General features: G+C 37.5%; 1 protein-coding gene across 6 annotated transcripts in view; it reads left to right on the top strand.

Annotated features, from left to right (window-relative positions):
• Positions 1–21,010, top strand: part of FGFR3 (fibroblast growth factor receptor 3) — a 69,397-nt gene that overhangs the window by 22,370 nt on the left and 26,017 nt on the right. For 5 of the 6 annotated variants that reach the window (XM_067466936.1, XM_060769297.2, XM_067466935.1 and 2 more), the window contains exons 3-6: positions 1,646–1,909; positions 18,329–18,391; positions 19,955–20,124; positions 20,637–20,760. In XM_067466936.1, coding sequence (XP_067323037.1) covers positions 1,646–1,909; positions 18,329–18,391; positions 19,955–20,124; positions 20,637–20,760 — 621 coding nt within the window. The remainder of the gene's footprint in view (positions 1–1,645; positions 1,910–18,328; positions 18,392–19,954; positions 20,125–20,636; positions 20,761–21,010) is intronic. The other variant, XM_067466937.1, reaches the window with a different exon arrangement.

The following is a 21,010-nucleotide window of genomic DNA, read 5'->3' as shown; positions in this document are numbered from 1 at the left end:
ACCTCTCTGCTGCTGTTCTGGAGCAGAGACGGAAAGGATCAGATGGGATGAGTACAAATACAATCTGGGCTGGAAGTGGCCCAGTTAGTGCTATAATTGTGTGAATGGGCTCACTGAAGAACATATATAGTCTGATTGACAGAAGATCGTAACACATACAATTCTTTTTGAATTTTTGAATTGAACTTTTAAATAATAACTACCATACCAGAAAGAAGAATGGAAAAATATTGTCATAGGAAGGAAGAACATAACTATTCATGACTGTCTCTAACCCAAAGCATGGGAAGTCACTATAATGGGATGGGTGAAAGGAGGAAACAGTCAGGTACAACCATTGTATAGATGTTGACGAGTATTGTATTTGTTTCTCTCTCTCTCTCTCTCTCTCTATATATATATATATATATATATATACATACCTGTGTATAGATTTTTGAAAAGATCATAAACCAGTATATATACGTGTGTGTGTACACACACTTTTAAAAGACTGGTGTATGATCTGTAAATGCAGAACTGGATTTTTTTTCCTTTGTAAGAGGGGAAATGTTAAGCAGGAAGAACTGAGTCCTGAGGTTATGCTCTATGAATGACACAATAAATCAATAATTTATTTATTGTTAGGGGCTACTTCCTCCTGGGTCTAGGGATTTCCCAAGAGAAGACATCACTTGCAATAGAATTTGAGGAAAGTAATCAAATACTTCCTTTGTTTATAAAGTGGTAATACTGTACCTCAACTTTCATATGTATATATGAAAAAGAGGAAGCATCCTCTTCCCTGAGTGGGGTGGGGAGTGCCTGGGTGGGAAAATAGTAGTGGCACCAGTGGTGGCTAGGGGCAGCTAGCTGCCTGCTGAGGCAACACTAGCAATTTTCCCTCTTCACAGAATAACTCTCGACTTATCCATGGATCATACCAAAATCCATAAATTTGGTCCCCAAACCTGTCCTCGACTTATACATGTGGTCGACATATACACGTGTGTGTGTGTGTGTGTATGTATGTATGTATGTGTGTGGGATGTGTGTGTGTGTGTGTGAGAGAGAGAGAGAGAGAGAGATTTCTCAATTAGTAGGAAGCAGCTTTTTTGTGCTTCTGATTACCCTTTGTTGTCAAATGAAATCCTTTGGGGACGATGGTGCTATAGGGTTCCAGAATTCATGAAAATAGCCATAGTTACCTAATAATGAGAGAAAGATAATTTTACATTCACAGGAATAATTTTCATTATTAATTGGCACATTCCACAGTTCAACGCTGATATGAAGTCAGATTTCTGGTAGAGAAGGAAGCAGACAAATGAAATGATGGAGCAATCATGAAAAGCAGTCACAAAGCACATAAGTGTGGGAAGTGGTGGTGCTGCAACCTTTTTTGCCTAGGAAAGAAGGTAGCAGAGAGTAATAAAAGCAGAAAGGCTCCCTGTCTGCTTGCAAAGGAAAAGGAGGTTGTGGAAAACTCCTGGAACAGTCAGGAGAGATGGAATTAGCCAATGCATCCATCTGTCCGCTCAGCTAAAGGCCATATTGTGATTATATTTTCATACAAACATTTTTGGTGTTGCTGCATATCACAGTAGTATATTCTTGGTGGTCAATAATTTGATGCTATCTTTTTCAATACACTTCTCTCACACAGCTTATTTAAGGAGCAAAACTGACTTCCTTGAAGAATTGGTGGTTGGAAGTGGCGACACCCTTGAACTCCTGTGTAATGCTCCAGGCTCATCTGTGTCTATCTTCTGGTATAAAGATGGGATCGGGATTTCACCTACAAATCGAACTCATATTGACCAAAAATTGTTGAGGATTATCAATGTGTCCTATGATGATTCGGGCCTGTACAGTTGTAAGCCAAGGCACTCTATTGAAATGCTCAGGAACTTCACAGTACAGGTGACAGGTGAGTGGAATAATATTTTATTATCTCTTTGCTTTTCACCAGAACAAAATGGTCCTAATTCAGCCTTGACTCTTGTATCCAGGTTCAAATGCATGTTGCCAGGTTTGCCAGTGGTCCTAACCTGGGTTAAATTAAATCATGTATCACCGAGGGCCCTTCCACACAGCCATATAACCGAGAATATCAAGGCAGAAATTCCCACAATATCTCCGAACTGGGTTATCTGAGTCCACACTTTCATATATTACAGTTCAAAGCAGATAATGTGTGATTTTATTCAGCTGTTTGGAAGGGGATTGACTGTCTTGACAGAAGGCTAAATTTCAGTATTCATTTCTCCTTCTTATTACCAGTAAAATTCAAAAGAAATAAAGAGGTTTTTTTTTCCACTCAGATTCTGGGAATATGTTCTGTAAAATCGTAAGACGACTGGAAAGTTGTTTGGAATCCAAGGCAATGTGACATATGTATGATTCTGACCATATTTTCTATTCTTTTGCATCATTTACAGTGTGTTCATAAAAGGAAAGTGTCTTCTACCTGTAAGCCCTCATAATATTTGTTTTCACTTCTGATACTAGCCTGCCTTTGTGAAGTTGGGGGTTTTACAATTAGAGGACTGAGACCAATTGCTATTCCCAAATATAGTGGACTTGTAAAGTCATTAGAGTGTACACAAGCACACAGTCAGCAAATTACCACTTATTCAGTAGTATAAATATAGCTGGGATTAGCAAATGTATTCAGCTCACATTTGTCATTATGTATATGAGAAATCTCATTTGTATGTTTACAAGTCTTTTGGAAAGACAGGATTGCCTTACATATTAGTCATATATTAACCCCATATTTTTATAACACGCTCTTTCCAGAAATTTCTCAACCAGAAAATTCAACCCAAGATTAGGAATGAAGGGATGTCCCACCAGGCAGGTCTCGGGATATGTAAATTGGTTCCCTTTAAAAGTCTAAATTATACAAACTGTGCACTGATCTGGATTAAAGTTTGCAAAGTTTAAACCCCAGGAAGTGGAAATAATGCATACATAAGACATATAAGATCTGCAAAATATGCATAATACAGAAAACTGTGTGTATTGTACAGTTCGCATTACCAATTTATTTATTTACTTTATTTTTATATTGCTTTTCTCACCCCCGGGGGGATGGGACTCAAAGCAGTTTCCAACACATTCATGGCAAAATATCCCTAACATACATATAAAAATCTAGCATAAAAGCAACAGTAACATATAACTATAAATTAAACTATTAAAGCATATTAAACAGAAAAATGCATAATCCAGAAAGCCTAGAGACAGCTTGATTCCTGACATCAAGCTAACCCAGTTGTAAACAAAATATGAGAATGGCAACCAAATTGGAGTGATAACGAACTCTTAGTAGGTGCCGTGGTACAGAGAATGCCTTATGTAATTCCCTGGCTGAGACAATCTGATAAAAGACAGCCCAGAACAGAGTGGACCTGGTGTCACATCACCTTGGAAGAGGAGAGTGGTTGTTTAATTAAACCAAGTACAATCACCTCTCTCTTTGTTTTGCTTGGACTAGATATGTCAGGTGATAGGCTAGGAAAGATAGAAAACAAGCAGAGAGGAGGTAGAAATCAAACTGCCTTGCAGCTTTGACTGCAGGAAGAATATTGTTAATAACAGCTAATATTCTAAGATAATCAATCTGCCAATGGAACTAGATTTTTGCTCTTAACTAAACTATGATAAATAGACATATTTCCAATTTTGATAGATACAGAAATTGATGCAGTTAGTTTTGGCAGTATCCATGGATATTGACTCCTTAGAATCACAGAGTTGGAAGAGACCACAAGGACCATCCAGTCCAATCCCCCTGCAATGCATGGAAAACACAATCAAATCACCCCCTGACAGATGGCCATCCAGCCTCTGTTTAAAACTTCCAAAAAAGGTGCTTCCACGACAGTCCTTGGCAGAGAGTTCCACTGTTGAACATCTTTTATAATCAGGAAGTTCTTCCTAATGCTTAGATGGAATCTCCTTTCCTGTAATTTGTACCCATTGCTCCAAATCCTATTCTCCAGGGCAGCAGAAAACAAGCCTGCTCCCTCTTCCTTATGACATCCTTTCACATATTTAAACATGGCTGTCATGTCTCATGATAGCCATGCATGCTAGTTTAGAGATTTATAGTATTCCTTAGTGGATAAGTCTGCTAAAGATCAGCACACGATAAAGAGTCAGTCCTTGTGGAAATATAACAGTTTACTTGTCATATTCAGTCGCACAATGTTTGTTGGATACTTTACGGTCAGTGTAATGTAATCCCGTTTTAATTTTACTGTAATCACAAGTTGGATGCATGGGTGGCCAGAATGAGATAAAGGGACCCTGGACATAAGCAAATTAGCAGGCAAATGGCAAAGTACCCTGAATACATCGGTTTAAAAAGATAGGAGTGGGGAACCATGACTGTTTCATAAATACCATATATACTCGAGTATAAGCCAACCTGAATATAAGCCAGGGCACCTAATTTTACCACAAAAAACTGGGAAAACATATTGACTCGGGTATAAGCCAAGGTTGGTTAATACAGCAGCTACTGGTACATTTCAAAATAAAAAATAGATACCAATAAAATTACATTAATTGGGGCATCAGTTGTTTTGAATATTTATATAAAATTGTAATTTAAGATAAGATTGGCCAACTCTGATTATTGTAACTTTCTTCAATGTAAATGTGCTTACAAATCCTTCCAATAATAGAGTAAAATAATAAATGTAATAATAATAATAAATAGAGTAAAATAATGGAAATGTAATAATAGTAATGGTAGAGTAAAATAATAAATGTAATAATAATAATAATAATAGAGTAAAATAATAAATGTAATAATAAAGTAAAATAATAAATGTAATAATAACATTAATAATTAGAATAAAGTCATAAAAATAGAGTAAAATAATAAACATAATAGTAATAATAAATAGAGTTAAATCATAAATGTAATAAAAATAATAGAGTAAAATAATGTAAATGTAATAATAATAAATATAGTAAAATAATATACACAACACCAACAGCAGCGTAAAATAATAAATAACCTTGACTCAAGTATATGGGCTGAAAAACTCGACTTATACTTGAGTATATACAGTAAATGTTTTATAAACCTTTTAAATCTGATAGACTGTGTGGATTCTTTTGTTCCCAGCCGTTCAGGGATCAGTTAATTTATGTACTCCTGTCAGCTGTAGTACCTAACAGAAGTTTTTCCTGTTTAACATTAGGGACATAAAAGAGGTGTGTGCTCCAAAAATAATTTCCTTCTGCAGGAGAAAAAAATCATTTGTGTGGAGATGAAAAGAAGAGCAATTTTAATTGTTGAGATTGTGTCTTTATCTGTTATATACCTTAGAGAACTTTGGACAGAAAGGTGATCTGCTTTTTAAGTGAGTAAACCTGAAAGAGCAGGATATGGGGTGGAAGGGGGATCCAGCAGGGAGAAACTGGGATGCAAATGATAGGATTGTTATTGCTGCTGCTGATAACTCACTGGAAACTTCCCAGTTGGAGTCAGCTGACACCTAGTCAAGCTCTACTGATCTATTTAGCCCAGGCATAGACAAACTTCAGTCCTCTAGGTGTTTTGGACTTCAACTCCCAGAAATCCCAGCTAACTTACTGGCTGTTAGGAATTTTGGGATTTGGAGACCAAAATACCTGGAAGGGCTGATATTTGCTTATGCCTGGTTTAGCCTCATGGCACTGCAGTGAATAATAATAATAATAATAATAATAATAATAATAATAATGCATGTTAAATTATTGTATTAGACAGAGCTGAACTTGGTTACTAGTTTCCTATTCCTTTCCTCCACAAAAGATCAAAAAAGAGTTCAGTCAGTAGGTTGATAAGAAGCTGAATTTTATATAGGTCCTGGTATGCTAAGCTTTGTTGATGCAAAATTAAAATAGCAGTCAAAATAATAAAAAAAGCATTAACATAACCACAACAAATAAAATACATCTGAAATCAGTGGTTCTCCACCTGTGGTCCCCAGATGTTTTGGCCTACAACTCCCAGAAATCCCAGCCAGTTTACCAGCTGTTAGGATTTCTGGGAGTTGAAGGCCAAAACATCTGGGGACCCACATGTTGAGAACCACTGTCTTAAATGAAAAAACAATATAATGGCCTAGCATATCATCTTGACTAGAGATATGTCAAGACTCCCATTACGTTTTGCAAGTAAAATTAGGGGTATTTGTTCTGAGCTATATAATCATAAAGCACCCTTCTGTGAATGCAAAAATTTTTCAAGAGAGCGGATCTGTACTAGTCAATAATAAAATAATAAAATATCTATGAATTAGTAACAAGATGTGTCTACTCCCCAAACATTTTGGGATAACTCCAGATCATAATTCTGTGTACAAGTATATCTTCTGGCTCATCTGGGCAGAGGATATTGTCAGGCTGTAATCATTAGAAATGTAATATGAATTTACCTATAATAAGTTTTTGGACAGCTTAAAATTACTCTCCATCTTCAGAAAAATGAGTTCTATGAAATATATTTATTTATGATGTCAGAAGCAAATTGAGGGTACAGTTATAATGTACTTAAAAACACAAACGAAATTAAAAACTTGGCATTATTCTAAATGTCCTTCAACCAGAAACTGGCCACTTGGAGTACCTCTGGTGTCGCTGTGAGAAGCTTCTCTGTTGTGCAAGTGGCAGGGCTCATACTGCATTGTAGTAGGTGGTCTGTGGTTTGCTCTTCTCTGCACTTGCATGTTGTGAGCTCCATTTTACAGCCCCATTTCTTAAGTTTGGCTCTGCATCTTGGGGTGCAAGAGAGTAGTCTGTTCAGTGCCTTCCAAGTCACCCAGCCTTCTATGTGCCCATGAGTCTCTCATCTGGTATCAGTCATGAATTGAGGTTCCGGCTCTATGAAATAAAATCATGTCTTTTTGTGAAGAGGTGTCCCAGTGCCAAGCTTGCATCACACACCCTATTTTCATGTTTCATTTATCATTGTGGGGTAATCATACATTAAATAGAATGACACAAAAAGGACTTCATGTATTTGTATTTGTTTTTGTATGTGTGTGTGTTCATATATATTATATACTGTATACAAAATATCAGCTTGGTTAGAGTTTTATCTGGGGGTGTGGCAGTCCTAAATACCTTTAGGTATTGATACTATCTTATCAGCCTTGTTTAGTACCTGGAAGGGAGACCACCAATGACGACCAGGTACTTAGGCTGTATTTCAGAGGAAGGAACTAGTAAAAGCACCTTTGAGTATTCCTTGCCTACGAACACACTATGAAATCCATGGGGTCTCCATCAGTCAGCAGGTTGCTTAAAGGCACATACATTCATAGACAGGGATATATAAATTGAAGTACACTATTTAAGTTCTGTTTTGAATTTGCATGTGAATAGAAATATAAAAAGTGGCAAAAGCACAATCTTAATTTGTGGTCTTGGCTGCTTGATACACTGGAGCCTAAGCTGCATTTTTGTTGTCGTTCAACTTAGAACAGCAGTGATTTCAGTTATATATTTACCCAGCTCAAGCTAACCAGAACTGAAGGCAGACATTAAAAGTACGGAGGTAAAAAGTCATGAATTTGACTTCTTACTACTGTGATTGCTACTTGAGATCATATTGAAATCTTTCCTATGGAAGGTAGATTGACTTTTATATTATAGTAGTCTTGTGACAGCTTTAATTTTTGGGTACCTCACATCACCTTTAAGGTCCCAGCTTCACATGGGGAATGGACCTCACCATTTCCACAGGATTGGCTCTGTCCATATAGCAGATAGCCTTTAAATGTCACAACACTGCTTTGAGTCCACCAAGGAAAAAGCTCCCACTACTGCAAAATACAAGGGATTTTCTGCTACATATTAGGCATGGATAATAGGACCATATTATATTAACATTTTGTTCCTAAGAACTCAGTGCAAGGATAGCTCAAACGAGGAAATGAAGCTCTCTTAATCTTAGTGTAGTCTCCATTTTTTAAACTCCAAAAGTGCCAATGGAGGCCTTTTTAGAGCACAGTGAAGGTTTTCAGGGAAGGAGATGTCTAAACCCACTTCCATGCATACTTTGATCACATTCCTGTATTCTCCTCCCACTGCAAAATGGCAAGGCTTTGGAAGATTGTTGCAACAGTTTGGGCCCCACTTATCTTCTCAATCGCATCTCCATCTATGAACCGGCACAAACTCTAAAATCCTTCGAGGAGGCCCTCCTCTCGCTCCCACCTCCGTCACAAGCACAGTTGGTGGGGACGGGAGAGAGGACCTTCTCGGTGGTGGCCCCCCACCTCTGGAACGCCCTTCCAAGGGAAATAAGACAGGCTTCATCCCTCCCCTCTTTTCATAAGAGTTTGAAGACTTGGTGGTTTCAACAAATCTTCGAGAGTGACCAGTGCTAGCTCAGGCTAGACATTGTTTGGACATGACCTAGCCCCCTATATATTCTCCTGGTCATTCTCCTAACAGGCCCCTGGAAATAACCCGTACCCACTTTTGTCATTTGCCTATTACAATACTGTACCCAAATGCCGATCGCCTCTTATTTCAATTTGTATCAGTCTTGACCCAGCCTTTTTAATTGTCCGGACCCATTCCTTTTCCATGCCCTAACAAAAAGACATGAAGAACAGGCAGGATTTTTTTCTTTTAATATTTATGTGTTGTTGGGTAATTCCATGCTTATGTTTCTGTTACTCTTATTTTTTGTTCATGTTGTTACTCTGCATGTTTTGATGTTGTTGCTTGGAAACAGCCCTGAGTCCCCCTGGGGAGATAGAGTGGTATATAAATAAAGGTTTTTTTGTTATTATTATTAAGACAGTTTGGGAAGGAATGAGAGAAGTGGAATAAGGCACAAAAGCAAGGAATGGGGAAGAAAAAGAAAGCGAGAGGGGATGCTACAGTCCTGCCTATTACTGGCCTGTGACACAGGGGTGAAACGTGCTTCCCCCTCCCCCACATCACAACTAATCTACACTCATCATCATTGGAGGAATCTACATAAAAGAATCATTTTACTATGTCTTTCTTCTGATAAGTTGTCATTCCTTCAGATTCAAAAGTGAAATGAATTGCTGACTGTCCAAATGACTCAGTCTTGGAGTATGCATGGGAAGGGAAAAACAATGAGAAGATAAGCACAGTGTACTAAACAAACAGGTAGTCACTGGGGCTCAATCAAACATGAATAATGTGGATGGAGACCATGTCAGGCACAAAAGGTCCTGGATTAATCATTCCATGGATGGGTACTGAAAGGTTGCTCAATATCAGAGTAAACATGTGTCTTGGAGATTTTTTTAAAGAAAGATCCAGATTCATGCTGGAAGTGAACTACACTCAGGAGGAGCTGCTAACTGGAGTGCAAGTTAAGATTTTTCTGCTAAGAGTAAAATCCAATCCTGGGTTTAAATTTTGATTTGGCTGTGTTTTCTTTTGAATTTATTATAAACCACTTTAAACACTCAGTTGGAAGGAAGGCTATAAATTTCTCATGACTGAAATGACAACATAATATGAGGGGTGGAGTTTTTGCATCATAAAGTTCTAATTTCTCTAATTAAGAGTATGTACTTCTGTAGCTGTTGCTCATGGGGAAGCAGTTGGGAGGTCCACTAACTTTGCTCCCATCCCCTCTCCTTTATGCTCTACCCTCAGATCCCTGCCTTCACCTTTTGAAGGTGGAAGAGGCAGCTAGGTTGGCCTCTAGCCCATCTTCAGCTTCAGTTAACCTAAATGCAGTGCTATGGTAGACATGAGTGATTGAGTCTAGAATATATAAAAAGGTCTTGAAGGAATACTTCTTGTGTTTCCAACTTATGGGTTGTCTTTGCCTTCCTCTGAGACAGAGAGAATATAACTTGCCCAAAGTCATCCAGTGGGTTTCCATGGCTCATGGAATTTCAACTGTGGTCTTCAGCAGAGCAATCCAGTATTCAAGCCACTACACCACTCCAGCTTTCTAATTAAATTCCTGAATGAATTCAGGTCTCCAGGGCTGCATGAACTGCATACAACAATATTGAAGGAACTTAGATCTGCAATCTTGGAGCCACTGGTAATTATCTTAGAGATTTCTTGAAGGGTAGGATAAATCCCAGCAGATTGAAGGGGGAAATGTTGTATTCCTCTTCTAAAAAGTTAAAAAAGAGGATCCAGTCAATTCAATTTCCAACTGATCAGCTTGATGTTGATATCAGGAAAAATTCTCCACTGGATTATTTAACAGCCAGACTGTGTGCGCTTACTCAGAACCAGTGTGGTTTTAAAAAAAAATCAGTCATGTCTAACTAGTCTTATCTAATTTTCTTTGATCAGGTTACAAGCTTGGTAGACCAGGAGAGTTTTGTGGCTGCAATTTATCTTGATTTTAGTGTGAGTTTTGACATGGTGCCCCATCATAATTATTGCAAGCAAACTGTGGAACCTTTGGCTAGGCGGTGTTACAGTTAAGTGGAACTGTAATTGGTTGACAGATCAAACCCGGAGAGTACTGACTAATGATTGTTCTTCATTTTTTGGAGAAAGTGAGTGAATAGTGGGGTACCTCAGAGATTTGTCCTTTGCCTGGTATTGTTTTAACATTTTTATAAATGACTTATTGATTTAATAGTATTCAGCTCTAGTTGAGTCTTACATTTAAATTTAGGGCTGTAGCTGTAAACATGGTAACTGAAAGTGGAACTCCCTTAACTTCTAAATAAAAATGTGTTTAAAAAGAAAATACTTAAGGAAAACATGTCTGTGGAATTTTTTTCATTCTATGTTGTGTGTGTGCCTTCAGGTTTTTTGTTGACCTGTGGTAACACATGAATGTATTGGACTTTCTTAGACAAGAAACATGAAGTGGTTTGCCATTTTTTCCCCTCTGAAATATTGCCTACACAATCTGGTATTGTTTTGTGGTCTCCCATCCACATACTAACTAGGGCTGATCCTGTTTCCTTTCCAAAGTAACATTGATTCTGATACTTTTAGGGTATTTAGCCACCCTTCCTTCTCTAAAATTATGTGTTGTAAAGAAAAAGATAGGAAGTTGAGGGGGAAAAAACCATGTATTCCTACATATGTTTCCTTGACCATACCCTGATTCACTCTAGATTTCTAAAGAATTTTAAATTTGAAGACCCTCATAAGGAAAAAAAATACATTGAATCACAAAAACACTTAGAGATATTTTCATGTTACAACAAGAAACTGAATATACTGGGTCTAAGTGGCTGTAAGGAGGAAAAAAAACACGAGCTTGCTTGTGTTCTCATTTGCAGTCCTGCTGAAATGTCATGTTATGGCTCCTGGTAACCAAAAGTTTGAACAGTGTGTACAATCTTGCTGTTATTGAAAATTAGCCATCAAATTTATGAATTATGAGATGTGGCTCCATTGAGACATTCCACATCCACATTACTTTTTTTCATTTTCATTTTACCCTGTAATAACCTCCTTTGATGCCTCATTCCACCTCAGACTTCAGGAAATAATTCCCTAAATTATCATAATGCTTTCAGAATGAACTGGCAGACTTGGGGAGATCCACAGTGGATCAGAGTTCCTGGGTTCTCTTTCACCTGACAGGATCTGGGATATCTTTGGGAACACTTCTGTGCCCCATACCAGATACATCTTGTGACACCTATTGAGACAGCCATAACCTTAAGCACCCATTGTTCATCTGGGCCAACAAGATATGTGCAGTGTGCATAGGAATATTTTCATTTTTTTCTCAATTAGTTCACACAAACTCTCGCTATCCATTTGCCACTGGCCTGGCCTGTCCGTCACATTTTAAAACACATTGTGTCAAAAAGTTTGCCCATGCCTGATACATATACACTTTATATTTTATACATTATGACATGTATAAATATTTATTGTGGTTCCACAAGAAACCTTTGATGCAAAAAGGGCTCTACGGCTAAATCCGTGATCTAAATTAACATCATTGTATCATCAGAGCTAGAATATTGAGCCCATTATTGCTTGCCTCACCATATTCCTTTCTGATTGTGTCTGATTGATAAACAGACACAGACCTTCAAAATAATCCAATAACACTTTATTAAAGTTTCCCACCACAGAAAAGATCAAACCTTGGACCACTCAGGGAATGGATCCTTAACTGAACATTTTCTCAGTCAATTAGGACAATAGACTTGAATAGCTGTCAAAATACAATAAATATGCTATGTACTTGCAATTGCAGTATGTCAGTACTCTTTGGCAATTGAGAATAAAGTTTCTGATTTTGCCTTCAACCCATCTGTGTCTCATCTGGCCTTTTGGAGGCTTGACACCCCAGGCCTCAAACCCGCAATTTTAGCAAAGCTGAAATTACACAACATTGCTAAGAAAACCAGCCCTGATTCCTTCAACAGTACTATTGTTGTGCTGAAAACTAACCAGGCCTGTGCAAAACTGATTAAACTGAATTGTTGGGATATTTTAATTTACTTCATTTACAGTGTAGTTGAAGAGTGATTACTTTATTGCTGTCTTTATTTTTCTCTGTGATATACTTTTAAGAAACATGTTTTCCCTTTGTTGAATCAGTCCTTTGGTTTGCTTGGCTTTAAATGTCTTTTCAAGCATTTTGAGCCATTATAAAATTTAGTAATTTTAAAAATCAGGGCCCTTCAGTGGCTCTATTCCCAAACCAGTCCCAGGAGTTCTGGATGGGAAGTGGGGCTGTGATTGGCTGGCCACCAGGTGGGGGGTAATTGATGATGATTTGAGGTGACAAGGCATTATTGTGCTCATATGACCGGCTAGTCAACCTTTCTGTCTACAAAGGTTTTGTTGAGGAAGATGTGGCTTCTGCCTGATGAAGGTGGATTTCATCTTCTAGATTTTGATCTGCTAGCTTGGGGATTTTGGATTCATATGAAATACTCCTTCATCTTGGACTTCGTTAGAATCTTCCAGTCTGTTCCTTATTTGAGTATTAGAAGATATTGTACATGCCTCACAGTTTTATTGCTTATGTAATTTTGGATGTCATAACATCTGTATTTTGATCAATCTCTCCATGTTACATTAAGCTCGCAGGGCAATCCAAACTTTTTGTGTAATGAGATGATTGGATTACATGTGTTCAGTCAATGTTTGTGGAATGTCAGGAGCCCCATTTACAGCATGCGTTGCTAACTAGATATGGACCCTATTGGGAAATATGAGTAATTTTGGATTTAAATACACGATTGCAGTACACTTTCTTTCTTCAGTTGTTTTTAGAATGCTATTGCTAAGTTACAGATACTAGATTTTCCCCAAGAAGAGAGTAATTATACTCCCAAAAGTCCAAATATTCATTTTCTGTGTTTCTTTATCCTGAGAAATTTCCTTTATTTAGGTTTTGAATACAAACAATTTTTAAGCTTTCATTGATTACACAAACTATGACAGTCATCACAAGATTTATTTGCCTTTAATGCCCTTTCTTAAGAGTAAAGAAAATTACATGTGTTGTGGGAGGAGGGGGGGGGGGGGCTGATGAATTGTTCAAGTTTTTACTTAGCATGTTAGTTCCAAAATTAAGGGAATACTTGAATCCCACAAAAGAACTAGAACAAATTTAAATTGCTATTATCGTGTTTAAGTGAAACCAGTGAAAGAAAATCACTGATATTTTAGATTAAATCAAACTAAACAATTGCAAGGCAAATGGCTATTGAGAGAACATTTGTACATTACTCTGAACCAATAATATTAACCCAATTTTGGAAGAATAGAGTTTAGTGAGAAAGAACAACATCAGGAAGGAAAGATATGCATAAATCTTTGGCAAAACTGAGAGGGGATCTAACTCAGGCAAATCAGAAATTGGTAAAATTGAAAATCAGGTTTCAGAAGCAGACAAAAAGGTTGGAAAAAATCCTCTGGAAATTTTACATAAAGATCTCAAGGAAGTTGAAGATCTACCAACAGGATTGCTTTGAAGCTGGTCAGAAAAATCTACATGGAGAAGTGGTGATTAGTTTCATAAGATGGCTGGACTCTTTATCCGTTAACTGTAAGACGATGGATATATATCAGAGTAGAAGCAAAGACCAAATTAACAGAGAACAGCAGAATGAAATGGATGGGAAACAGAAGTGAAAGAATGATGAAAACGGCTGACAAAGATTTGTGACTAAATTAAATGGACAAATTGACTAAGCTGATGGGAGGAAAAATATTTGTCTAACTTCAAGAGAGATTGAGATTCACTAATTAATATGTTGTAATGATAGCGATTTTCATCAGTTGTGGAATTTATGACCTAGCAGAATGTTATTAAATGTAGACATATGATTATATAACATTAGTAGCCATCCCCTGTCACGCACTGCTGTGGCCCAGTCTGTGTACACGTGTTTTGTGTGTGTGTGTATGTGTGTATGTGTATATAAGTGTTTTTGCGCTTGTGTTGTAATGTAATTTTTTTCTTTTTAAGACTCTTTCACTGTGTTTCTCAGTGTTTTTATGAGTGATGGTCACTTGTTGGCCTGACATGTGTATTGTGTCCAAATTTGGTGTCAATTCGCCCAGTGGTTTTTGAGTTATGTTAATCCCACAAACGAACATTACATTTTTATTTATATAGATTTAGAGAAAGTAGACTAGTTTAGAAATAAACAGAAAGTGGGAGTTATGTGGATTAGTTGTGTTAGTCAGATCTGTGTTTTTTTGTGTGTTTATGTGTTTTTATTTTGTTGTAGTAGATATTTAGCAGTACTGTAATAGTATTAGTTAGGCAGTACATGAGTAGTTTTTAAAAAACACATATATACCCTTATAATTTCACTGTTCATTCACTTATTGCTACATTATGATATTCTTTAAAAGTTATTATTTTAAAAAATCATCCTTTGACTAAACTCTTCTGGACATGCTGTCTAACTACCAGGGAGTTCAGTCATATAAAGGTTATAAATTTCAACAGACTCACCATCAGTTCTGCATTTGGAAATGTTAATTCAATACATGCAAAAAGAAACCTATGTTTGTTGATAAATATTTACTACAGGTCAATAAATAGGATATTTTGAGTTTGAGGATCTTTGGGGAATGAATAGTATGATGAATAAACTCTATTTTTCCTGACCAGTGATTTATAACTTTAACTTCTGTGTCGGCTATATCTTGCATCATATTTTTGATGACTCATCTCATGCATCTGTAGCTATAATTTGGTTATTCCCAGCAATAGTTTGCTTTTAGGGAAGGACCATCAGTTAAATTAGTTTTGTTTACAAGTAATCCTTGGTTTTTCAGATATATATATGTGCTCTTTGTACATGTACATACTATTTGCACACTTCTTTGAAACCTAACATTTGATAGATGGAAATGAATTCTGCATGTCTTTTTTGGATAAAATACTTGTGCTTCATATTGTACACAGTGCCATCCTAACTCAAGAGCACGTTGGGCAGTGGCCTGGGGATCCTGTGAGCACAGGGGGCCCCTGCTAATCTATGCACAGACCAGAATTTAGCACTAATTTTCTGATCACCTGCCTCAACATTCAAATCTCCCACTAACTTGGTAGAAAGAGAAGAATCACTTGTAGCAGGGAGCTGGCATGTCTTCATTTGTAAAAGAAATTAAACGTTTTTATTTCTTGCGATGTTATGAAAACAGAATATTGTAATGGATTCGCAGGAGGCAATTAATGACTGGAGACAACAATTGCTGACAGTGTGCATTCCAGTGTCGGAAGCAGAGTCTCTGCTGTTTCCTATTTTTATGGTGAAAGGTTAGCAGTATAAGGAAGTGAAGTGAGGAAAAAGAAACTGTAGACCTATTATGTGGTACAGTAGAATTTTGCTTATCCAAGTTTCATTCATCCAACGTTCTGTATTATTTGTTTATTTATTTATTTGCTTATTTTTGCAGTATTTGTATACTGCCCTTTTTAGCCCCGAAGGGGACTCAGGGAGGTTCACAGTGTTGGCAACAATTATCTAACACAGTCTGCCTACCGCCCGAATCCACAGCTGTTTCAATACATTGCAATGTTTTGGTCCTAAATTTGTAAACAGAGTAATTACTCCATAACATTACTTTGTATTGAACTGTTTTATCTGTTGATTTGTTGTAAAACATGATGTTTTGGTGCTTAATTTGTAAAATCATAACGTAACACGACAATTAATAGGCTGAATTCAGCTTTTGACATTTCAGTATTCTGCTTCTGTTGTACAGAAATGATTTAGCAAAGGCATTTTTTCTGCTTCTGTCTCATATTAGGATGGGAAAACACTAGACACCTTTGATTAAGGAAGTCCTATGATCTTGTAAGGTAGATCACTGTTCCTTAAACTGTGGGTCTTGATCCCAAACGTGGTCTCTATGGCTTAATGTTGGAGTCACAAAAATTGGCTACAGTTAAAGGATTCTGAAGTTTAGTCATTTACACAAATCTATTAGCATTAATATGCAATGTTTACAGTGGACTCTGCAAAAAATGTTATAACTGTACTCCACAAAAAGGAAAATTGGTTTATTGTCTAAGGCTTTCATGGCTGGAATCACTGGGTTGCTTGTCATAGATGCAGGCAAAACATCAGGAGAGAATGCTTCTAGAACATGGCCATATAGCCCAAAAAACCTACAACAAAATCAGTTTATTTAGCAAGTTTTGCAAATGCTGATTTATTATCTCTAAATATTCAGTTTTTATACCTGTTTTATAGGGAAACGAAGACTAGGAATATGTTTAAGACAAGATGTGCTTTTACAATTCCTATATCCCTGGTGTCACGTAACATATTCTTGGACTGAAAGAGATCCTGAGTGGAAAAAGTGTAAGAAGTCCTAAGTTAGACTATTGACCTGTTAGGCAAATATGTCAACACTGGTAGCAGCAAAAGCATTCAGTGATTCCAGGACAATGTTGTCTTGAGGTCTCTGATGGTCTCCCGTGCAATTACTAACCAGGCCTGCCCCTGCCTAACTTCCATAATCAAATGAATCAAGTATGTTCAAGGTGAGAAGATAGTGAGATTTCTTATGTTTTAGAATAAAGTTGAAATATAAAATGTTAGCTTCATTGTATCCTAGCAGTCTATCAGAGAAATTTGAAAACTGCCATGGAATACTGTTGTTGTTGTTGTGTTTGTGAGGTGTTCTATCCAAGAACATGGAATGGAGGAAATGCTATGTCTTTTATGCACAAGGGAATTATATAAGAACAGGGAAGCTGCATTAAGTTAAAGAATAAACCTATAAAATTCATGGCAGGTTTGATTGGCTTTTAAAATACTAAATGATGTAGAATAGCTAAAATTCTTGTTACAAAACACAGGAAGCATCAATAAATATTGACTGGGATTGTGCTTGGTAGCTAATTAAATAAATAGTTAAGAGGCTCTGCATACCAAAACTGAGATCTTTTCTGCGGACTCCAATATGGCAGAAAGCTAGTTTGAAAAATAATCCCACATACTGCAAACATTTGAATCTACCATTTAATAGCATTTGTATGGTTCAAGAAAAACAAAACCTGAATTTATTGCATATACTTGTTGCATGTTAGAACCTAGTGGATTGTGTAGATATTGTGTAGTCTAGCATAGCAATGTAGAATCTAACATGTTCCTCCTGAATGTGGTCTTGTCTGCCAGGACCCTGAAACCCACAGCCAGACTCTATTTTGGCCTTTTTCCAAACAACTCTCTTTTAAAAACAAAAACAAAATGTGTTAATAATGAAAAGGCAAAGAATGATCACTTTCAGGCTTTCAAAAATGCTTCTGGAGGGATTGTGGCATATGGGAGGTGGGTGGGGAGGAGACCTTAACCAAACTGTTTGGAGTCATTTTGGCTGGTTTGGGGGCAAACCTGAAAAGGGACAATGAGATATCCTTTGGGTTTGGAAGACTTTAGGGATCATGGGAGTGGCAGGGTCGACTGAGTAAAGGTGCACCTGAGAAATGGATAGCTAGTCATGGGCCAGACTACATATTAATGTAAATCTTCTTAAAATAGACACTAGCCAGCAGGCATCACATTTACATATTAATGTAAATCTTCTTAAAATAGACACTAGCCAGCAGGCATCACATGTCCTGTGTGATTTTAGTTTCAAGACTCAAACCTTCCCTGATCTAACCTTACATGGTAAAATGGAGGTTTCAAATTAGATAGTGATTCCCAAACTCTAGTCCTCTGTGTGTTTTGGACCTCAACTCCCAGAAGCTAATGATCGGTGTCCTGGGAGCTGAAGTCCAAAACACCTAAAAATCAGAGTTTGGGAAACACTGAAGCTAAAGAACTTCTAATATTACTTGACAGTGAATATTTGTAGGAATTATTTCAAAACTTTACTTCAGTAAATAAAATTCAATTTTCCTCCTTTACATGTCAAGAATCTCCATCATCAGGTGATGACGAAGATGAGGATGAAGATGATGAGGAATCTGAAGATGGAAGTAAGTATCTGCAAGTTCAGTTGCAGATTTGGCAAAGGACTGGCTTGCATGTTTTAATAGTATCCAGTACTGAGCCCAAACTTCTTAATCGTTCACATTTCCTGTGTTCTACACATGAGTGTTTTCTTAGTGTGGGACAAAATGCCCTTCCGCTTTTCTTCCAACTATTTTTACTGCTGTTTGTAAATACACCTGACAGGAACTGGCCTAGAAAGTAAACAGGAGCAGTGTTGTTTGCTGATAACATAGATTTCCAGTACTATTCCAAAGGAAGAAATTTCAGTCTCCTCTGAATAAAGCCCCTCTGTTGAGCATCACACTTCTGCTGCGTTGCATTAACTGAAAGCCAGTATGGAACATTCCTCGTACCCAATATCATTGGCTAGACAAAAACTAAACAAAAAACACTGTAGTTATAAAAAAACCAATACATTAGTTGTAACACATCTTCTTTCAGCACATTGGCTCATTTTTCTTTAGCTATAGGAATAACTTTTGAATGACAAGCTGCTAGGAACATTTGGGAACATTATTTAAAAGGGCATAGGTGACAAATCTGTAGAATGGCCCACACTGTAGGTGCACCTCTGTATTCATTCTGCAGTCCAAAAGTGCATTTCAAAACTAAAATGTTCCATTGTGTTACATGAAAACTAGAATGGCACAGCATCCTTGCCAAAATATGTTCTGAGCCTTCCCCCATAGAAAAAGGCGGGACCCCCAATAATTCCCTAGGAGGCATGGTGGCTAACAACAACAACCACAAACAACAAAACTTTATTACTGTCCATGACCACCACAAAGTGCATGGTGGTTAAAAAGATTCCTGCTTTTAAAATCCCCTGAAACATCACAAGAAGAATATGCACCAATATGGGCATGTTCTTCCTGTGTGAATGATTTAGCTTGGTATGTCTGAATTAGGCTGGACACAGAAATGCAAGTGGCTGTCATAGTGCTAGTAAAGACAGTGTTTCTGGATTAGTTAACCACTGTCCCCCAATTTATCCTCAAACTATTTAATCACCTCTGACCTTGCCACAGAGAAAATAATTAATTAGGCACATGTCAAGACTCCTTTACTGAAATATTAATTTTGGAGAGTTTCACTAACATTTTACCCAATTCCACTGAACAGTGCAGGACCAGGTGAATTTGTTTTTGTGTACTTAACATTAAATGATGGTAAAAAAAAAATACCTGTCTATATAACTTGGGCTGCAAGGTCACTTTTTGTCACCATTCCAAATGGCAAAAGCTAGTCTGATTTTTAAAGGCTGATTTTTAAAAAAAATATGTTGGCGCAGTGATCTACCATATTTAAAAGATAAGTTGTTGTCAGGTAATTTATTCCCTCTCCTTTTGGCAGGAAAAAAGGAAGTCCTTGTCAGATCTCAGCCTGAGGAAGGCATCCTGTGTTATGCTCAGCTTCAGGGCCATACTTGGCCCACCTGTAATGCAAAGATAATTACTGTAATTTACCTGCTATATCCATTTACCAATTCCACAGAAGACATTACATTTCACGTTTGTGTTCCTGCAATTACTGTTTTGTGTCTACAGTTGCCCCATACTGGACCCGCCGTGAAAAAATGGAAAGGAAATTACTGGCTGTACCTGCTGCAAATACCATTCGGTTTCGTTGCCCAGCTGCCGGCAATCCAGCACCTTCTATATATTGGCTGAAAAATGGCAAGGAATTCAGAGGAGAGCACCGTATTGGGGGCATCAAAGTAAGACATCAGTAGGCTGATCTTTGGTTTGTTTATCGATGTCAATCTGGTTAATTTCCAATGTTGGTACATCTGAGCTTTTGTTCACTAAGCACTGGTTATAAGATTCATCATATTGAACCAACTTAGGAGCCCCCAGTGGTACAATGGGTTAAACCCTTGTGTAGTTCCTTGCCAATGTACTTTGAGGCAAGTTTTAATCTGCATCTTCTCAGGGATTTTCCACTCTCCAGTTCTCCCAGCAGATATCCTTTCCACATCCTGCATTAGGAAGTTAGTATTTCCCATCTCAAAGTGCCATATTGGGGGTTTTTTTCTAATAATACTTTTCTAGGAAAGGTATTATTTCCAATCTTAGGGTGCTGGAAAATTGTTTTTTTTATAGTGGTGGGCTCTCAAGCAGTTACAGTAATGGGAAAATAACAGTAGATGAGGAAAACTCTAATTTTCTCTATGTTTCACATTATTCTGACCAAAGAAGACCAATTTCTATTTCTTCTTTATTTCTACAGCTCCGGCATCAACAGTGGAGTCTCGTCATGGAGAGTGTAGTCCCATCAGATCGCGGCAACTACACCTGTGTAGTGCGCAATAAATATGGCGTCATTTGGCATACTTACCAGCTCGATGTTCTTGGTAAATGCTTCAGCTTGCTTGCATCAGATAGTTTGTAGTGCTTGATTGTGTTTGGCGTTCATACCTCATGTTCTGGAGTGGAAGATACTCTGAATCAGAAGATTGCCTTCTGCCTAGGAGTGGCAAATGTGGCCACGGCTAGGCTTCATCACCCTGCCCCCTGTTGCAGAATAAAATGCTGCAGCATAGCCTGATCAGAGTATTGTGTGCCAATGAACTCTTTCCCCCAACATTGTTCACCTACTAACTG

Source organism: Anolis sagrei, chromosome 3, assembly GCF_037176765.1.
Source record: "Anolis sagrei isolate rAnoSag1 chromosome 3, rAnoSag1.mat, whole genome shotgun sequence".
Taxonomy (NCBI): Eukaryota; Metazoa; Chordata; class Lepidosauria; order Squamata; family Dactyloidae; genus Anolis; species Anolis sagrei.
Note: the sequence above shows the minus strand (reverse complement) of the source record. Positions and strands in the feature narration are given on the sequence as shown.